Source organism: Silurus aristotelis, assembly GCF_946808225.1.
Source record: "Silurus aristotelis genome assembly, chromosome: 7".
Lineage (NCBI taxonomy): Eukaryota > Metazoa > Chordata > Actinopteri > Siluriformes > Siluridae > Silurus > Silurus aristotelis.
This window is the reverse complement of record NC_139580.1, coordinates 8,062,151-8,081,390: the sequence shown is the minus strand read 5'-3', so window position 1 is coordinate 8,081,390 and position 19,240 is coordinate 8,062,151. Positions and strand designations below refer to the sequence as shown.

At 37.3% G+C, this 19,240-nt stretch overlaps 1 protein-coding gene across 1 annotated transcript in view; it reads left to right on the top strand.

Annotated features, from left to right (window-relative positions):
- The first annotated feature begins 3,060 nt into the window (after positions 1-3,060).
- trpc3 (transient receptor potential cation channel, subfamily C, member 3) overlaps positions 3,061-19,240 on the top strand; it is a 47,033-nt gene continuing 30,853 nt past the window's right edge. The window contains exons 1-2 of the mRNA XM_083546974.1: positions 3,061-3,365; positions 13,883-14,648. Coding sequence (XP_083403100.1) covers positions 3,205-3,365; positions 13,883-14,648 — 927 coding nt within the window. The 5' untranslated portion in view covers positions 3,061-3,204. The remainder of the gene's footprint in view (positions 3,366-13,882; positions 14,649-19,240) is intronic.

Below are 19,240 nucleotides of genomic sequence, written 5' to 3'. Positions count from 1 at the left end.
TTCTTTATAGTCAAATGACCCTGTGTCTTTGTTCTTTAAAAAAAATTTTTATGAACACCAATTTCTGAAGTACTGCCATTTATTTACTTACTCAACCATTACGCTTTGCTAAGAATTTGCTAAAGCATATCATGAGCCTTTGGTCCTTTAGTTTTGTAAGTAGGTCTGGATAAGAGCATCTGTCAAATCTGAATGAAGGTGTAAGATTATGTAGAGCAATTATGGTGATGAGCTAGATGTTATGACTGTGCAAAAAGCTGACCAACACTCTACAAATGACCTTCAGATCATTAACCATCTTGTATAGGTACATACAGTGTGCAGTAAAGGGGTAAAGGCTTTTTCAGGTGATGGACCTTGAGGATATTGAAGAGCCAAAACAAAAACTCTAGATGTAATGATTCTTGTTTAGGAGAAGTCATCAGGATGTTGAGTTACAGAGTTAGTTTTGATGGGTTTCTGTAAGATGCATGCCAAAAAAATATATAAAATGTCCAGACTGATTGGATATTTGAGGGCCACTTAATTCATAAGGTCTGATTCATGGAAAATTTCTCAACGTATAAAGGAGTGTCTTAATGACATTAAAATGCTGATGATTGGGTCTCTTTAAGAGTTTTACACTGCTGACATCATGGAATTTCATTCAGGATAACTACCTTGATACGGTAGACCTACATGTACAAAATAAACTATGCAAATGTAATAAACGAGACTACAAGTATGACAATTAAGATGCTTAACTAAAGCAAATGAGTTTAATCAGGTATATTTATTTAGCATTAGGTGTAGAAAAGAAGGGCATGATTGCAGTTTTCTTGCCTTATCTCATGATTCTTTTAAACTTTACCCAGGTTCATGTGTTGTTTAAAGATTTTTGTCCCAAGTAAGCATTGTCCAAATTGCTTTGTTTAGTTTTTTCCACAATACTTTTGGCAATAGTTATTGATTATTTTCACCATCAGCAGCTTCCTTTTTCTTTTTGTGCTGAGCCAACAGTGCATTTACAGTGCAAAAGTCAATCCAATGTTTATATAGAATTGATCTATAGTGGCATTTTGTGTCAGTACTTACACTGAGAGCAATTCCCATCAATTCCTAGTAAATGATGTGAATTCTTTGAATTGATCAAAATAAATTAAATGTATATAGTATAACAAACAATGGTGTTCTCTATAAATAAATCAGAATTGGAAGGAGTACCAAATAATGTAGATAAATAGTGGTAATTATTGCTAATTTAACTGACATCATTTCAAATTTGTAAAATAAGAACGTTCTTTTTTATACTTCTCTTGTTTTATACTTTTAAGTTGTTTACTAAAATTACTTATAAATTGTATTTGAGGCAGAATTTTTTAGCGTATCTCACTAGCATCATCATCCTATCAGCAAAGCCTTCTCTGCTGGCCTAAACACTATCAGAAGCACTGACCTACATTTACAACCTAAATTCTAATATTTGTTTCATGAAATTGTATGAACAGTTTATTCTCTTCATTTGGTAGCGTTTCTCTTGGTTGCACTGCTTCCAGTACGTGTATGTGGATGTTGATGATGATTTTTTGTCCAATTAGATTTCAGCGTCTATGTGCTGCCATGTCAATCTAATCTACCCAGAGCCTTTAAAGTCAGTACTGCTAGCCTTTTTACCTTAGAGAATAGTAGCAACAGGTCTGTTTCTTTAACCATTTTTGCCTGAAATCTGATAGCCGGCCCAGAATAGCATCAGCATTTTTCCATCCCCTGATTGGTTGGTCAGAGGGAAACTGGTACAACCAAGTTCGACTGGCAAAACACGTGTGTAGCTCTGCACACATTAATACATCTGAGTTAGACCTTTTTATGCCTACGGAGGAGAAGAAATGTATTTGGTCTCGGACATACTTAATAATCCATTTTGAAGAAAGCTAGACATCATGAGAAGAGGTCAACCAACTCCGAAGATAGCTAGTTTGTCTCAGCCCGGGAAAGGGTTGGTTCACCACTTCCAGACCAGTGAAAATGAGTGGTACCACTGGATTACAGCCTCTGGGGAGCGGTGCAAATTATGAGTCTGCATCTCTGGTGATTCTGTAATTGCGACATGATAGTGGTGGTATTAAGAGGTGGATTAAATTGGGTAAGTCACCACTGAAGGCCCAGGTACCAAATGCATGGCCCGTCACTGTCAGGATATGAAACCACGCCTCCTTCACACTCACCCTCAACAATTAAGCCCCCAAGGGTTGTGTCCGCAGCCCCTGTACTCCTACAAATAACTTGGGATCCACCTGTTTTAGACAACTCTAGAATTGAACTCTAAATTGGATTTTTTTTTTGGTTTCATGTTGAAGTGAGGATCTTATTAAGCACATTTGTTATAACCATCCCAGTCTCAGCCATGGTGCCACCCAGATGAGGATGGGTGCCCTTTTGAATCTGGTTACTCTTCAGGTTTCTTTCTCATACTGTACCATCCCAGGGAGTTTTTCTCACTCAAAAGGGATATAAAATTATTTGGAACAAACTTATAGGCACTAAACTTTATAACCTATTTATCTCTGTAAAGCTGCGTTGGGACAATGTCCATTGTTAAATACGCTATACAAATGAAACTGAATTGAATTGAATTTAGGATTTAGAGGTGCAGAAGCTGAGAGGCTTAGTATAAAAAATAATTGGGATTTTAGTGTTTGTAAAATGTAACTCACAGTATTTATCTTACAGATAAGAATCATAAAATAATGTGAAATAGACAAAATAGCAATGCCAAGATATCCATTGATCCAGCTGAAGCTAGGAAAATTGGGTACAGAAGCATGACCAATCTAAAGAAAAAAAAAAAAGAGAACTTGGCACAGAAGCATTTTATATATATATATATATATATATATATATATATATATATATTATAAATTATATATTGTATTATTATATTATATTTTAAATTGCATGATGTGAACATGCTCCCTATTAAAGACAAAACTTTATCTAGTGATTGATTGTAATGGTGAGTGCAAGTGAGGACTGTGATGATCATTGAGGAGGAGGAGGAGGAAGAGGAGGAGGATCACACTGACTGATGAACTTGCCTGTAGCCTGTCAGGCGGCTGCGCTCCACCGCAGTGCACTTCAGCTGAACCCCTGCGCGCGCGCTTAGCTCGGGCACCGGCAGTGCGCGCGCATTCGGTGCTGTCAGGCGGAGAACCAGCACACCCCTATATGTCCTCCAAAGGCAGGCTGTCCAAATACCATAAAAGGGTGTCGGTGCCCGAGGATGACGATGAGCATTGCTGGAAAGAGGAGAACGGCGGTGTGGATGCACGTAACTTGAAATCCGTGAAGAGTCCCAGAGACGCGCAGCACTACTACCGCCAGAACATGTGAGTAGCTCCGAGTCAGATTCAAGAGTCAGAGCTTCAGCCTGGATGAAGGAGCTGATCTCTCTTACAGGATTCATAAGGAAAACTGGTATAAAAAGTGTACAACAGAAAAAGTTAGAAAGCTTGACTTTCCATTAAGAAATGTATGATGTGTGCATGAAGGTTTATCTGGTGTCAAAGTTTGGGTTCGTGGATGAAGGCTTAGATTATAGATACATCATCAGCAGCAGCAGCATTATCACCACCAGAATCATCATCATCATCATCATCATCATCATCATCATCATCATCATCATCATCATTATTATTAGTAGTAGTAGTAGTACCATTGGTAGTAGTAGTGATGATGATGATGATGACGATGATGATGAAAAAGGTGGTGGTAGTGATCTTTAAAAAATACCTATTTTGTTAAATTGTGTTACTTATTTACAATAATATAATTGTCTGCTGTGTGTAAAGATAACATAGCGCCATCTTGTGGATATACATAAAAACGTGTGTGTGTGCGTCACTTGGCGTCACTGTTTATTATCCATCCTAAATACAATAAGTTTATTTTGTAGTTTGTCCCAAAAGGTAGCATGTTGAAGTAAAGATCTCATTGTTACAACCATCCCAGTCTCAGCTATTGTACTTAGGATTTAGAGATGCAGGAGTTGAGAGCCTTGGTATGAAAAAATAAAATTTGACATTGTCAGTGTTTGTATAATTTATGCATCTCTACAAGAAATAAATCATTACATCATTTGAAGTAGACAAAAAAGCAATACCCATATAGTACCAGGTAAAAGTTTGGACACACCTTCTCCCTTAGACATGTCAGACGTGTGTGTGTGACACAGCATTGTTGATTCGTATACTGCATTAACATTCGGTATATATACATTCATTACAATATTCAAAAGTGTGTGTTTAAAATGAACTAAACTCATATTTAGCTGTGGTTTTTCTGACATCATGACAACGATGATAACAAGTGTTACAATAGAACGCAACACAAAATACAGTTTTGACACTGTGTCATAGTCTTCCATTTCTAACACATTCACATTATTGATTTCCTCATACTGTACCTCAATTTATCTAAGTTCTTATCCTTACCTCTTTGCTTCGTCTGTTAGTGTGTATGACGCCAAAGCAAATTCCTCATACATGTAACATGCTTAGCAGGATGAACAGCGTCTGATTTGATTCTGATTTAATGGTTCATCTGGCACTGGTCCAAAGAGCCTTTATAGGGAGTATTAAAAGGTAAAATTGAAGACATCAAGACAAAGTAGTTGCAAGGATTTACTGTATTATTTGTTTTATAAAGGATTTTTTAAATCATTCATGTTTTAAGTGAAAACATAATTATATGATTCCCAAGAGTATTTTTAATTAGGTTCACTTTTACGTTGGTACATTTTGTACTCAGCTAATTACCATCAGCAAGGAGCTCCTTTGTCATTGCCATCATTCTCTGTCAATCTCTTCCTCAATGCAAAGCACGTGTGCATGCGTGTGTGTGTGTTTGTGTGTGTGTGTGTGTGTGTGTGTGTGTGTGTGTGTGTGTGTGTGTGTGTGTGTGTGTGTGTGTGTGTGTGTGTGTGTCAATTACTACATTTTCTTGCTTGCACTCTTTTAAAATTGTTTATAGTAAACAGTCTACAATTTACCTGCTGATACACCAGGATCCAAAATCTGTGACTGTCCACAACATTTCACAAATTCTATCAAGGGAATTCACATTGGACAAAAGACTGGGGATTTGATTATGGAAAATGCAATAGCCTTTAAATGATCTTATAAAATCGGGTACATATCAATATTTTTAAGATTGTATATGAATTATGTATAAAACATCAACACCCATTCATGCTTAATATATTGTTTAAAGTTAGTGAACACGTTGGTTGATGGCTATAGAGTTTATTTATGACTTCCCGGACTAACCTTTGTTTTACTATGCTGTTACGTGATTGATGAACCATGTTGGTCATAGTTGTGTGTTTCGTTTGGCACTTTTTCTCTAGGATTGGTGAACACATTTCATGATTTGAAGCGTCATACATCAGACGTCCCCAATGTTGCCTCCTGACACGGCAATTTATAAATAGAATGTAGTGTCTGTCATAGTACATGACTTAAAGAGAAAATGCCTCTGATGTGAATCTTTGGAAAATTGGACACTATGGGTCAGGGTTTGGGTTAGTGTTAGGGTTACAAAAGAGAATAACATGCAATATTAGAATTATATGAACGTGTGTATGTGTATCTGATATGCTGCATTTTCTGGTTGATGGAAACTCTGTTCCATCTCATAGGTATTACTTTGGCTTTCTTTAACAGCCCTCTTCTTGAGATAGATTTCGCCTCACTTGTCATTTCAGATGAAAGCATCAGCCAAAATTAATAAATATGAATGTAACACTATTATGATGTTAGATAGGGCAGTAAATGGGATGCCATGATGCTGATACCACGATACTGATCAGACTCAGTCTCTATCAGTATCTGCTTACTGCATAATGCAGAAAGGCTGTGGGTTGAAATAACAAATGCCTTTCGGCTCCTTTGGCTTTTTTACTCCTTGATGCTGGACCAATCAACAGAACAGCACATGAAACCTCAGCCTCAGCCCACAAGGTCGCATGAATAATCCAACAGCAAGTGGGATTGTAGATTGTAGACATCGTAGGGGGTTAAGCAGGGTTTGATGGGCCAGGCATCAATGGGTCAATGCAGGCTTATTAGGGACATTAGGGAAGATTGAGCAGGCAACCTTTCAGCCTTTGGAGATGCAAAGAGTTACTGGTAAAACAGTTCTCTTGTTTTTGGTGATGCAATCATTTTGGGACGAGAAGGTGTTTTGGTTAGACATGGTGGCAAACAACATAATGAAAAGGTGGCTTGGGGCTCTTGGTGCAGGTGTCTTTTTTGCTTTTAGAGATAGAGCAGGAATTCTGGCACTTCTTGTGGAGCATGTTTCATTTCTGCCAGGCATTTATTTATTTCTGTCTCAGTGATTGAAGCAGCAATGGCGACGAAAGGCACAGATGTTTTAAAAGGACAGACAAAGACCTCATTTCCTCATTTTTTTTTTTAAATTCATCCACTTAGGAGAGCATTTTCAAAAAGCTCAATGTGAGAAAAAAAAAAAAAACTTTAATCTGAATTAATGTGGAGGTAGGCTTAGGAGATTGAGCATCTAGGTGGAACTCTTGGTAGAGCATGTGTCATGGAAATCTTAGAGGAGCAGGTGTCTTGGTATACTTTGTGTTGGACAATATAGTGGACAACTTGGCTCTATTGGTGGAGCAGTTGTTTTTAAGGATTTTGGCTGAGCTGGAATCATGTGTGCTCTTGCATGATTTGGGGCTCTGTGACAAAGAAAATAACAAGTACTAATGTAGAGCTTGGATTCAGGATAAGAGATATATATATATATATACTGTATTTTCCGGACTATAAGCCACTACTTTTTCCCCACGCTTTAAACCCCACGGCTTAAACAATGAAGCGGCTAATATATGGATTTTTCCTGGGTTTTTCCCGGTTTCACAAACTTTAAGCCAAAAAAACTGAACCCCATAACATTAGACCAATGAAATAACAGAACAGGTTCAGGTGAACCAATGAAACTCTTTATATTAAATCAGATGTGCTCCCACTGAATCGGGCCGCACCACATCATAAATATGGATGATGTTCCTCTGACGTTTGACCTGCCGCTCACTCGGACTGTCTACAGGAAATGAGAATCATTCGTCACGCTGAAAACAACCGGGCATGAAAACACACACTTCACCTGTGTTCTGAGCTGCACGGCATCGGGAGAAAAGCTTCACCGGTGGTGATTTTTAAACACACGACGATGCCAAAAGAAAAACTCCCGAGAGAAATAGTTGTGAAAGGAAGGAGGTAGACAGTGAACATTGACTTTCTTGGTAGGCTACTGTTTAGATACAAGCCGTGTAACAGACACTGTCTTGCGTTAAAGCCTGTGTAAAGTTCATTAGTTTCAGTGTAGAAACCTGCAGCTTATAGACAGGAGCGGCGTATTTATGTTCAAAATAAAAATCTTTGTAAAATTCATCTTATATTTGTGTGCGTTTAATAGTCCGGAAATTACGGTGTGTGTGTATATATATATATATATATATATATATATATATATATATATATGGCCTGGGCATCAGTCTGAGGCATGTTTTAACTTCAGGAAGGTTGTTCATTATTCTCTTTAATAATTAAAAAAATCTCCAAAAAAGAGAAGCATAGTTAACAGGCAGTTAACAGACAAATATGGTTGTTGTGCTGTCCACAACAACCATTATGAGGAGATTATGAGAAGAAATAAAAAAAAATAAATAGAATAAATAAAAGAAGCAAGATCAGATTTTTCCACATGGAATTCATGCAACAGCAGGATTCAAAGACTTTAAGGCCACAACAAAATAAGATACAGATGACAAATTAGACAAAAGAGTCGTAATATGGGTTATCTCGTAATGAATAAAGATTGGAAACAAGCCAAAGGCAAGCAGGAAGTAATCTTGCTGCTTCTATATCAGGTGTTAGGCTGGCACTGTCCTATGGGACATTTTTATATCTGTAGCACTCTCATGTGTTGATCATCAATTCATCTTCTCAGTGTAGGTGTAATATTGTTTCTCTGTGAGCCAACATGTGATAAACAAAAATAATCATATTTGGGGAAATGGGAACACCGTGTCGTGTAATACATCATTATATCACATGGTATTAGTTTTATTCCTACGGCTCGCTTACTGTCAGTTATACTTATGTACCTGCTCTCCTGGCAAATATGGATACAGGGAAGATTATTTCACTGTAACTTCACTCATGATCTCCGTCTTTGTGTCTTTTTGTAGTGGCACAATTTCAGCTTGTAAGACAGATTATATTTTATTAAACGGCAGGTTGGAGTGAGTAATGAGCTGCATGGTTATTATCAATCAAATCTTTTTTCACAGTAATGAAGGCTGGTCTCTCATTTTTTTAAATAAAGCTCTTATTCTAATCCCGAAGTCTGCTTCGTCACTGCTACTAGTGTGAAAGTGTCAACAACATTTTTTTTACTTTAATCTACGTATTTACATGTTTAATACGGTATGACAGTGCGATGTAGAGCAAAAGGAATATGTCGCTACTGATCTTGCAGTATGAGAGCATAGTCCAGCGCAAAGACAATGACTAAAATCCTCATATAAAAAAATAATTATAATAATACCTCAAAATGTGTCACTTTTAATTGCATGATTAAAAGTATTACTTAGGTTGATAAGGTTTATAAAGAAATTTGTGGCATCCACATACCATGTTGTTTCTATCTACAGCAGAACTAAAAATTATGTTATATAATTAAGGAATCACATAAACTATATGAACAAAAGTTTGTGGAAACCAACCCATAAGATTTGTACGTGCTTTTCAACATTCCATTCCACATTTAGTCCCCAATCCCCATTTTTGACTTCCACTCTTTTGGGAAGATGTTTCACTAGATTTTGGTGGGTGGTTGTGGAGATTTGTTCTCATTCAGGTAAAAGTGTGTTAGTAAAGCAGTTAGTAAATACTGCTTAAGGGTGATGAGTCCCGGGGTGTTCAAAAAGGGCTGAGGTCAGAACTCTATTGTAGGATACTCAAGATCTTCCAATCCAAACCATATAAAGTATATATTAATGAAGCTGGATTTGTGCACAGGCGCATTGTCATGCTGGAACAGGGTTGGGTCTCTTAGTTCAACTGAAGGAGGAGTTTAAGTCTATTGCATTCAAAGACATCCTGTACAACTGAGTGCCTTCAACTTTGTGGAAACAGTTTGGTTGAAAGAACCACATACAGAGGAAAAGTCAGGGCCCCAATACTTTTGTTCATGTCGTGTAAAACAAACTACCTTGAACTGAACTACATTGGCCATCAGCTGCTGCACTAGACATGACCTTGTCACATGTCACTGATCACACAAGCCTTTTCTATTTTACTCCTATTTAATAACTTTATATTTCTTTGGGTATCATTGTCAAGCTCTTGTCAATTTATCATAAATGTATTTGCCTTGCTCCTAGTCTTACGTTGATTTACAAATGGAGACTCCCTCCTTTAAATGTTAAATATTTGGTCATTTTTATAAGTATATATAACACTTCAAGCCGTTATTTTCTAAATGATCTAAATTCTTGTAATACTTATGTAAATATTTGTCTCATAGGGGCAAGGTTGAGAAAGCTGGCCATCTTTGGTTGTGATTATTAGGAATTTGTTTACTACCTGCTTATAAGTTTTAAAAGTTCTCAATTATGAATTAAATCTCAAGCCAATCAAGAGAATGTGCACAAGGGTTAAGACCCCTAGCTGAGGCCTCAGAGGTGCCTTGATTATACTCGCTATGGATTTCAACAAATACCTGTAGAAATCCACTTTTGACATGTTGCTGTCAACCACGTTCAGTCTCCATTATCACATCAGGGGTTTGATTTTGTGTGTGTGTGTGTGTGTGTGTGTGTGTGTGTGTGTGTGTGTGTGTGTGTGTGTGTGTGTGTGTGAGAAAGAGAGTGACAGAGAGAGAGAGAGAGAGAGAGAGAGAGAGAGAGAGAGAGAGAGAGAGAGAGAGAGAGAGAGAGAAAGAGAAAGAGAAAGAGAAAGAGCTTGTGCATGCAGAACGGAGAAGGTGATAACACATCGCTCTGAGTGTGTTCTGCAGCGCTGTAATGAAGAATAAGCAGCAGAGACGATGTGGTCGGTTGGCTTAACGTCTTCAGGAAAAAATCCATGTGTTGTTTGCGTGTAATAAGTATTGATCATATTTTTGGTTCTTCTGAATAAAGTTGTATAATTACATTTAATTTAGTGCAATTCCTTTTCAAATGTATTTGTTAGCACAAAGTACAAACCTAAAAACAACAGAGGGGAATACATAAAACAACGTAAATAAATAACAAAATGCCTATTCACACAAAAGTGGCCGAATGTAAGAATTGGAGTGAATTTCAGAAGGACCAAATTGTGATGTCTAGACGACTGGGTCAGAGCATCTCCAAAACTGCAGCTCTTGTGGGATGTTCCTGGTCTGCAGTGGTCAGTATTTATCAAAAGTGCTCCAAGGCAGGAACAGTGGTGTAGACATGGTTCATTAATGCCAGGGGCAGCGAAGGCTGGATCGTGTGGTCCGATCCAACAGACGAGTTACTGTAGCTCAAACTGCTGAAGAAGTTCAAGCTGTTAATGCTCGATAGGTCGTAATGTATAAAATAGTTATTTATTAGATTTTTTTATTTATTTCATGTGTGTTTTGTGCGTTTGTGTATTTTGTTTTTATGTATTGTAAGTAAGCAGACAAAAATGAACAATAACATTACAAAATGCAATAAATATGCTGGGCGGTAAGTGGTAGCTCAGTGAGGTCATGAGTTCAAATCCCACCACCACTAAGCTGCCAATGCTGGGCCCCTGAGACGGCCTTTAACCCTCAACTGCTCATTTGTATGAATAAGATAAATGTAAGTTGCTCTTGATTAGGGCATCTGCCAAATGCCATAAATGTAAATGTAACACTGCATGAAGATAAACAAACAAACAAACAAACAGATACACCAACACTCATTCATTATTCAATGAATAGCCTAAGTATAAATATTGAATGAAATGTACACTACCACAGATATAGAACATTAATGTGGAATAATACAGTTATATAAGTTGCAATAAGTCCTGAGGCAGAACATGAGTACAAATGTGCAAAGACATACAGTGGCTACATGAGCTTTTATTAACCTTTATGTGGAGGAGAGAAACAGCACAGTGGATATTTTCACAATGCTTTTTAAATATATAATGTATAATGAATAAATTCATACAGAAAAGTTTAACGCGTATTTGCAAAATTGTCTCTAGTCAGATCAAGTCAAGTTTATTTCTATTGCGCTTTTCACAACAGACATTGTCTCAAAGCAGCTTTACAGAAATCAACAGTGAAGGTGAATGGTGTGCATTTATCCCTGATGAGCAGCGATGGCGACTGTGGCAAGGAAAAACTCCCTTAGATGTTATGAGGAAGAAATCTTGAGAGGAACCAGACTCAAAAGGGAAACCCATCCTCATTTGGGTGACATCAAAAGTTTGATCATAAATCTTTCAACAATACAGAACACGGTCTCTACCAGAATGAAATGCGTAAATGAAGCTGTGGAGTAAATTAATACAAACTTTTATATTGGTCTAAATTGGCTGTTGATAGCACTGTAAATGTTCACATCTGATTTCAAGTTAAATGAGCCTTTTGTCTTGGCAGTAAAGAGCCGATAAACTGGGATGAGAGTGTGTGCCGTTCTGCTCTCACTAATACAGTTCCCTACTCCACTGAGGCTCTGGTAAAGAGGAGCTGATGGACTCTTGAGACTCAGAATGTAATTCTATTTACTGTTTACTATTCACAAACTTTTTTTTTTATCACTGGTGTTTATAAACAAAAAACATGCGTAAGTGTACAGTGGAAATATTTGATATTATACTGTAATTGGAATACAGTGGGGGCCAAAAGTCTGATTCTGTTTGGCTTTGAATTTTCTAATTGAATACATAATTTCAATACATGATTATTTTATTCATGTAAAATTAATTCATTACATGATTCATTTTAGAGTAAATCTATTATTAAAAAATTATACCTACTTGACTCTCGAACTAAGAGACTCAAACTTTTCATTTTAAAGACTTTTGTATCCTACTCTATATTTACCTTGAACTGGATACCATGAGTAGGAAGGAGTAAATACATTGGGCGTAGTCTAAGGTTAATCATATTATCAAAACTCTGAAAATAGTGGTATCAGTTATTTTACCGATCTTAGATTTGCATTTTGTTATATGAGCAAATACAAAAAAACCAAATGGCAACAAATAGTCTGACATCTTCAGTATGCATTGTAACTTTATTCATATTTTTTCTTACTTGCTCTTTATACATTAAAGTCATTTAAAAGAAAATTACTTATTGTATTAGAAATTTTAGAATTGTAGAAAATTAGAAACCGCATTTTCACAATTTAGTATGAGTGATTATGAGATAAATTAACTAATCTGAATAATCACATTTTTACCATGTCCTGATTTTTAATTTCAGTTGAAATCATTAGTTTTTTGCTTATGTACTGCATATTTTAATACATGTACACTAAATGTAACATTTTTTTAACTTTGCTGACTAAGCAAGTTTTACTTTAAATTAGGATTTATATTTTTTGGTATTTAGACACAATTTTACTTCTGTTTTGTCTTCATATTTGTTTTTATTAAATAATAGTAATGTAAGTCAGTATCCATGTATAGGCCTCCTGATATTATGTACTTGCAAATGAAAATCAGACGAAATGCAGGTATTGCTTTCTATCAGGAATAAAAGAATTGTATCACTGTATTCAGACAGTTTGTATACCACAGATAACATTATTAACTTTGCACATACCAAGTACTGATTTTAAAGTTGACATGTAGTTGAGAGCATCTCATCAGTAAGTATATTACTAGCCAAACAAAAAATTGTGCAATCCTTAATTGGCAAAATACTCATTTTAATTATCTTAACAACAAATCACTGGTAGGAAAATTGAAGAATGAAGTAAATACACTCCTGAGACTTTCCTGTGCCGCTATTTACTTACTTTTGCTGCAGTGAAATGTTTAATAAGAAGCTAGAAACGAAGAAATTCGTTTTTATAGTCTACTTTTAATTAAAGCTAAAATTACGATTCAAAATTCCTTAGTTTCGTTCACAAAAAGTTTCACCTGTTCACCAACTGTTACTGGAACAATATTGACTTCTTTCTGTAAAAAAGCTGCAAGTTCATTCACAAGTCTTTACTGAAATCAAAGGGAAATCTCTCTTTTTCCCATTTTTCCATCTATAAACTGTTGTTGGATGTAGAAATGAAGGCGTACTGTAATGATTTATAATCCCACCATCTGGTTTTATTCAGACTATCCTGAATTCACTTTTGATCCTGATCCCTTTTAAGTTTTCTTGACAGAAACAACACTTTTCATGAAAGTAAATGCAAAATATTGTGTTGTTCCCTCTTGTATGCTTGAGTTCATAAAAGTTACCCAAAATTGGCACAGAAGGAGCTGTGATAAGGCATCCACCTGTAGCATCTGTTGTGTTTTATTAAAAAGCTATTAAAAACCTGGAGGAGTTTGCACTATCCGCAGGGATCTTTCCCAAGACTTCTGCTCTCGCTGCGCTCACTTCATCTGTCACCAGACCTCCCCTGGGAGTTAATAGTCCAAACCAAATGCCAATCATCTGCTCCTTCTCAGAGGTGGCTACCTGATGGGACAATGTCAACATGGATTAGCATATTAGACAAAAGCAGGCGAGGGAAATACAGATCTCTTTTCCCACTCACATGAATTTCCACCTTCTGGAAGGTTTATTTTAGTACGGCAAAAGTCTTAAGACATACAAGCTTTTCCTTACAAGGTGCAAATCGACTGTTTATTTCTTCTTCCAGGAAAACACTGGACTCTTTTCCGGCACGGAGGATGACCCTGCAGCGTGAGAAGGGACGTCGGCAGGCAGTTCGTGGCCCTGCGTTCATGTTTAATGAGCGTGGAAGCAATCTGACAGCTGAGGAGGAGCGCTTCCTTGATGCGGCTGAGTACGGCAACATCCCGGTAGTGCGTAAGATGCTGGAGGAGTCGCCCACCCTTAACGTGAACTGTGTGGACTACATGGGCCAAAATGGGCTGCAGTTGGCCGTAGGAAACGAGCACCTGGAAGTGACTGAGCTGCTCTTGCGGAGCGAGAACCTGGCACGTGTTGGCGATGCCCTCCTGCTGGCCATCTCCAAGGGCTATGTGCGCATCGTGGAGGCACTGCTGGGTCACCCGTCTTTTGCTGGTGGAGAGAGGCTCACGTGCAGCCCATGCGAGCTGCAGGACGACGACTTTTATTCATACGACGAAGACGGCACTCGCTTCTCGCCGGACATCACAGCCATCATCCTAGCTGCCCACTGCCACAAGTACGACGTGGTGCACATGCTGCTGCTGAAAGGGGCGCGCATCGAGCGGCCGCACGACTACTTCTGCAAGTGCGCTGACTGTACCGACAAACACAGGAAAGACTCGTTCAGTCACTCCAGGTCCAGAATCAACGCATACCGCGGTCTGGCCAGCCCGGCGTACCTCTCACTCTCCAGTGAAGACCCTGTTCTTACCGCCCTGGAGCTCAGCAACGAGCTAGCCAAACTGGCCAACATCGAGAAGGAGTTTAAGGTATGATTAATTCCACCAGCTTTTTTCCTTTTTTTTTTACATATTCTTTTTGCATGAGAGATTTGTATGGAACAATCAGGAGTAACATGGTTGGAAATTAGATTCTTGCAAATTAAACTTAAGCCCAAACTTTGCATCTTTTCATACAAAAGTAGATAGAAATTGTTTCAAATTTTCCAGTATAATCAACTGTTGCCATTTTGCTAAATGTTTAAAAAATACAGATTTTTTTTTTTTTTTACTGCTTAACTACCCTAATTTTCCCTGTGTCCTGAACAAAACAATTATTTGCTGTATCTTCATTATTTATTTACATTTCCATCTGGGCACACAGTTCTGCCATCAGGATTGTTTCTGAGCATAGAAAACAATATGTGTCTGTTTCGATAAATATTGTTTTATTAATAATAAAAGCCATAATATATATTTGGGGCAACTTTGTGCCATCGGATATGATTTCAATCGTGTTATAAAATAAAAAGGATGACCTAGTGAGACATCCCTAGGTACTTTTTGCTGAAGACACAGAGCTCTTCATGAAATTTAGGATGTGGATTTGAAGAAAACATGATGGTTTTCCAATATAGTTGTGGTGTTCCAATTCACTAGGAGGGTGATATGACCCTTGCTGAGAGCAATAAACTTTATCATGATAATCATGATCTTGGCACAGATGCTCAGCAGCAATCCATGCTGGGAGATTAGTCTGTCATCTGGTCAGTGGACATGACCTAGGCAGAGCTTTATTGGATGATAGAGACCATTGCGCTGAGCAGTCTTACATGCGCTAATGCTGATTTAGATGCTATAATTTAAAGTGCCATTTGGCCACTGATATTACATGCCATTATTGAATCAATAGTAATATCAATTTATTATTATTATTATTATTATTATTATTATTATTATTATTATTATTATCTCATCCTTGTCTAGGTCTAGGTTTTGGTTACAAGATGCATTTAATATATCATAACATATTTCATAATCAAAAAGTGTTTTATTGCCAATTGTGCTAACACACACACACACACACACACACATTTGTTTTGGTGACAGAAGCTTCTAGGTACAGAAGAATCAGAATGGCATATGCAAAATTGACAGATTTTATATATAGGTATGTGCAAGTGAAAAGTAGCGCTTAGAAAATGTGAACATTATTGCAACGTAATAATAAACAAATTGCTATATAATATTAATTGCATTTGTTCACATTTTGCACGAGTTACTGGTGTGAGAACTAGAGGAAAGCAGGTTAAAAATGGTGGTGAACCGGGGGTGCCGTGTTCACTGTGGTTTCGAATAGTCGTTTTATCACTTTGGTGGTGTTTCGCTTTAACGTTCACATCTCTGATTTATCGTAGACTGTGAATATGCCTGGGTTTACAATGTGTTGTACAACAAATAAGTCTGCTTCCTACTATAAAAGCAATGGTAAAAATAGGAACAGACAAACATCAGAAGCATGTATTATTTTAATAAATATGACGGATGACGTATTATAAGAGCATGTGAGAAAATAAATTGTTCAGGGTTGTTACATGTTGAATGATGAATGTGACAAAATGTGACGTTTGACTCATCCTTATTGTAAGATTCCCTTACAGTTTGCACTGTTCGGCTCATTTTTTATATGTTAGCGCCTGAAAAACGACTCCACTAAAACATAAAGACAATTCCAATTATAGAACTCGTCTAATTTGGAAGTCTCACTAGGGGTGACCATCAAACCAGATGTTCTACACTGTCTCATTATTTAAATGAAGCCTGATCCATAGTTTTAGATAGAGTTTCAAGAGTTTATGTGTAAAATTAAACACCGACATTCTGATAAAAAAAACTGCTTAAATGCAATATATATTATATCCCTGAAGGTACCTGAAATCGACCAGAGATTTTGACTCAAACACTGCTGTCATTTAGATCATTGAACATTCTCTTAGCTAACATAATAAACTGCATTGGGTTAACAGTAACCAATGTTAAACGTCAGCATTAATTAATTATAACTTTTTAATGCATAACAAAGTGGGTTAGAAAAGACATTCGAAAGACACATCGAGATACATTTATTTGAATGTTAATTGAATAAAAAAGGACTGAAGGTGAGGAACATGAACTAGATCAAATGTTCAACATCCCATTTCACATTTTGCTGTTATAATAACCTCCATTCCTCTGGAAAAATGTTCCACCAGATTTTAAAGTGTGCTTGTGAAGGGTATTAGTAAAATTAAGTACTGATGTAGGGTGAGAAAGTCTGGGGTGCAGTTAGCAACAGTTTGGAAAGAATCCCATTTGGAACATTATTCATGTGTCCCACTTCAGCGTAGCACTAATCAGGGCTTTTCTTACAAAGAAAAATTTATTGCATTTTATAGAGCTTACAAATCTAATATTACTTCTTGTATTACTTATTATAATACATGGAATGTTTTATTTCTGAGTTTTATTATTCGCGGCTATGGATAAGATGTTTAATTAGAATTTCACTGCTCTTTTTAAGCAGATACTGTTATCTCACTCTCTCAATGTATAACGGGTATAAACGGCAGTCCCGGAATGAATAAGCCTGACTTTGATGAGGTAAATGTGCACAACAGTCACATCAAATCCCTTCAGACGAGAGTTGTTCTTGACGGCTCGATGCTCTAGTAAGCCATAATTGACTTTGACAGCATGGTTGCGTTGCGTCTTGGAGGAAACAGTGTTTTGTTCTCCAGCACCTAAGCAGGAGTTGCAGAGCATTCGGGACTGTCCTTTGCTAATTCATACTTTGGCAGGTAGAATCTGCTGCACCTGGACCGATATGTTGAAGCAGGTGGTACCGAGTCGAAACGGTCATTTAAATTTGTGTTTTCATTAAATTATTTGGCAGACACTGTAACTGCTAGTATTGGGAGAAGCTATTCATTAAGCAATTAATGAGGAATGACAGTTTTACTAGTGCTGAGTAAAAATTGTCCTACAGTCTTTTACGATATTCAATTGTGCCTGTCACCAATATTAAATATCAAATGATATAATCAAACAGTTTCCCTGGTGGTCTAATTGGTTAGGACGCGGCGCTCTCACCGCTGTGGCCCGGGTTCGATCCCCGGTCAGGGAACCAACCCCAGCCATTAAGGTTGCACAAGCCTTAATGCCGGTCCCAAGCCCGGATAAATGGGGAGGGTTGCGTTAGGAAGAGGATCCAGCGTAAAAACTTGTGCCAAATCAAACATGCGGATGGTCCGCTGTGGCGACCCCTAATGGGAGAAGCCGAAAGAAAGTTTAAATGATATGATAAAATGCATAATCGTTGAATTTTTTCTCATTCAATGGCTATTTGAAACTTTTTCTATATTTCTATTCTAACTTTTGTTGTGTTTTTGCCTGATTTTGCTGTCAAAAATCACACATAGTAATGGAATGTTTGATTTGGTTCAGGGGATCTCTGATAATAGAACACACAATGTAATTGCTCACTGGTGACGGAAAAGTTCTGGCACTGGTCAAAAACTTTTACTGTGACCGCTGATATTGCACTCATCTAAAATCCACCAATGTAAAGTAAAATCTCAAACTTTTGAAGTCGTTTTGAAAATCACAGACACATACAGAATGTCTGTCTCTATCCACATTCCTCTTTCTATCACTCTTTATTCATCTCTATCTCTAACCCTCTGTTTCCTTTTCAGCCTCTGTCACTCTGTCTTTCCTACTCTCTTTATATTTCTCTTACATTTTTCTTTTTTTTTTTTACATTTACCTCTCTATTCTTGTTATCACACATATCACAACAGGAAAAAAAGACATGCAATGTGAAAGGAAATAGAGAATAAATGCTCTCTTTTTATTCAGTTTATTTGTAAAGTTCTGAAACTGATGGTGCTTACTGGTGCAATTCTGACCATGTACGTTACCACGTCCGTGATTTCATCATGGACAGCGAGTTAGAACAAAGAGCAAACAGTGCATTCTATATGAAATGGGCAAATCTGCCACAGAGACATTTGGACATGACATACGCTGCAGTGAGTCGTTCGAAGTGTTTTGTGTGACAAGTGTGCTTTAAGAGAACATCACTGTAAGGCGACGAGAGATCAGGAAGACCTTTAAGGAGCTCAACCCCTGGAAATGTCGAAACCATTCAGCAACTTGTGCATGATGATAGTCAGGTAACAATCCACATGATCTCATTTCTGCACCTACCCTACCCTAGGTTTGCCTTCTTCCTGAAGATAAAGGTTCAGCTCCAAGGTCGCCGTTTTGACACTATTGCGGAGATTCGGCACAAGTCGCAGAAGGTGCTTGACACGCTTCAAAAAGAAGACTTTAAGGACATATTACAGAATTGGCAGGAACATTGGGAGCAATGTATTGCTGTGCAAGGAGACTGTTTTGAAAGTGATAGTGTGTAAATGTAGATAAATAAAGTACCACCTCAAATTTCATGACTTCTTTTGGAAGAGCTAGAACCATGTCATGAAATAGAGATGCTATCTATCTATCTATCTATCTATCTATCTATCTATCTATCTATCTATCTATCTATCTATCTATCTATCTATCTATCTATCTATCTATCTATCTATCTATCTATCTAT